This window comes from Cryptomeria japonica, chromosome 11, assembly GCF_030272615.1.
Source record: "Cryptomeria japonica chromosome 11, Sugi_1.0, whole genome shotgun sequence".
In the NCBI taxonomy this organism is placed as follows: domain Eukaryota; kingdom Viridiplantae; phylum Streptophyta; class Pinopsida; order Cupressales; family Cupressaceae; genus Cryptomeria; species Cryptomeria japonica.
The window spans coordinates 514651216-514653802 of NC_081415.1; the positions used below are offsets into that span (position 1 = coordinate 514651216).

The 2587-nt window shown below is 40.4% G+C and overlaps 1 protein-coding gene across 1 annotated transcript; it reads right to left on the bottom strand.

Annotated features, from left to right (window-relative positions):
* Window positions 1-255: 255 nt before the first annotated feature.
* Window positions 256-1278, bottom strand: LOC131037672 (UPF0481 protein At3g47200-like). Its single transcript, XM_057969885.1, has one exon. It carries the CDS (start codon window positions 1276-1278, stop codon window positions 256-258), a length of 1023 nt encoding a protein of 340 aa, XP_057825868.1.
* Between the last annotated feature and the right edge of the window lie 1309 nt (window positions 1279-2587).

Consider the following 2587-nt stretch of genomic DNA (forward strand, 5'->3'; position numbering starts at 1 on the left):
GGAAACAAGGGCAAAGCAACCACATTAACAATATTGGCAGTGAAAGAAGAGCATGCACCGTCAGTTTTAACAATGCAGAATGCATGCATTGTTATTGTCCATAAATCACGACATGCAGTGTTATTGTCCATAAATCACGGCAGGGACAGACGGTTTGAAAGTGGGCTAACAAAGCCTTAGTTGCAGTTAACATTACTTCAACAAAACAAAGTGTTCTCCGACTGAAAAGAAAAAGAGGAGGAAGAAAGAGGGGCTTCAAGAGGAAGAGGAATAGCGGTCACAAGTGAAAAAAAGACAGAAATCTTGTACCACTGTCATCAGAATTAGCAGCACGGCAGCCATGGATCCAGGAAGCAGCCATGGATTGGAAAAATAAGCGGTTACGAACTCACTCCAGAGTTTCTTGTACTTTCTTCTTGTATACATATGCAATCCTTTTCTGACGCCATCAATTGCTTTGCAGCCCTGGACATGGGTAATTCCTTTAGCCAGAATGAAAAGGTCCGCCACTTGTTTGTTGCTGCCAAGGAAATTGTGAAGCACATCTGCGTTTCTGAGCAATGCAACATCCTCCTCGTTGTCTATCAGCTCTTCCATAAGGAACGCAAACTGAGTCATTGGTTTCGTACCATACCCTCCAACGCCAACTTCCATGGCAACAAAGCTTCCCATCAATATATGTAACTGCGACGTGACCCTGAAGTGTGGTAAGTACAACGTTGATGTTTTCTCATCAAATCTTATCCATCGAATGGCTGAACAATAATCCATTGATCTTGTTGGATCTTGCGAGACTGCCCTTTTTATATCTTCAAAGAGAACTGGCTGGATCATCACCCCTCCGCGCACGAGTTCCATTGCTGTTGGGAGCTTCAGATAAACCATATCGACCGCGTTGCCAGGGCTCTTATTTGAGGAGGAATCGAACAAACAAAGATTAGACCAACGTCTACAAATGGCTTTCATTGAACCAAAGCATTTCTCCAAGCAGATCTGCATGCGATTGGGAGAAGAAGGCTGTGAGTCTAGCAGTTCCTCGACATCCGTGCCCACCATGGAGCGGTAGACTACTTCGAGGACATGTTTCTTACAATACATGTTGTAAGAAATTCTAGTTTTCCACATGAAAACTTCATGTCGGGTTGCACGCCAAAGCAGCATGCTCATTAAGTTTTCTACTTTTTGTTTTGCGGCTTCTGCAGAACCCATCTGAAATCGAAGGAGATCCTTCAAAACCCACAAAGGTATTTGGTTTTCAAATATAATTATATCAGTCATTAGTCTTTCTCTCATGGGGTTTTGAAGATCAACATCAAAAACTGCATCATACTTCCACTTAAATGCACTCTATTCTTCATAAGAATATTGGACATACTCAAATTGAGATACTTGTGTTTCATATGAATCCTGAGCATTCCTGTTAACTTTTATATAATTAACAAGAAATTCATAAACAAAACATGCATCCCTGGTGACCATCCACGCCAGTTCTATAGAAGTAAGGGGAATATGTTCACCATAGAACTTTCTTATCTTGTTGTCCTTGAGCAGTATGCGCTTTTCAACAATTGACTTGATAGAAACATGTGGATTACTCCTCTGGATCCTCTTTTGCATCCTTCGAACTGCCTCAGATTTGGTGTTCTCCATGCCCTGCAGCTCCTTTTTCCCATAATGAAAAGGGCCGATGGAAACAAGATGTGGATTGTACAAACGGTCTTTGGAGTCTCGCGGGAGCCTTGGCACTCGGAAGATCTGAGCAGGGCTTACATCGTGCATATCCTCTTCGTTAATTGTCAGCTCATACCGAACTTGAATTGCACAGCTGCTCTCTACCATTGTCATTGCATCGCTTCCTTTGTGTGCAGTGGATGTATCACGTCAATAGGCAATTACTTCTCATCAAATTTACAATACTCTAACTGACCACATAATTGTGGAGACTTTCCCAGATATATCTGGAGACTTTATTTTGTCATTGACCAGCTAATTATGGTAAAGAAGAACAAAGAAATACACTTAGACAAATCTATTTTGTGAAAAAGAATACATTATACTGTACGGTCAGACTTACCCTACACATTATAATCTTTGGTCTATCCAGTCTATTCAGTTTTTTCAACTAATTGATAAAGCTGGATAAACAATCCCTTAATTTCTTACTTTACAACACGTTAAATGTTGACTTCGTATGTAACTAATTAACTTCTCTAACTCGATTATGTCAGTTTATTTTCCCATAAATTTTCTGGCAGTTGGCAGTTGGCAGTTGCAATACCAAAGTGTGAACTTTTGAACAGGGCTTCGACCTCTACAAAAGCTTATTACCCTCAATTCATTGACCTCTTGAAAGAGAAATATGACCAAGTCTTACCTTGTTAAAATTAATTTCTCCCATGTGAACAAAATCTGATTTGAAAATTAGATGGGGATAAGATTGTCAGGCTATGTTCTTCATCGTCTTTACTGACATATCAATCTTGTGTTTATCTTCTCTTAACTTGCCGTGCACTGCACGGATGGAAACCGCCTCACCGCAGCTTAAAAATGAAGTTGCCTTGCATTGTAACCGTAAAAGTTTAGAAGC

What these genes read in the sequence shown, in the direction of transcription:
- LOC131037672 (XM_057969885.1), bottom strand. Translation starts at nt 1,278, where the DNA reads ATGACTGATATAATTATATTTGAAAACCAAATACCTTTGTGGGTTTTG.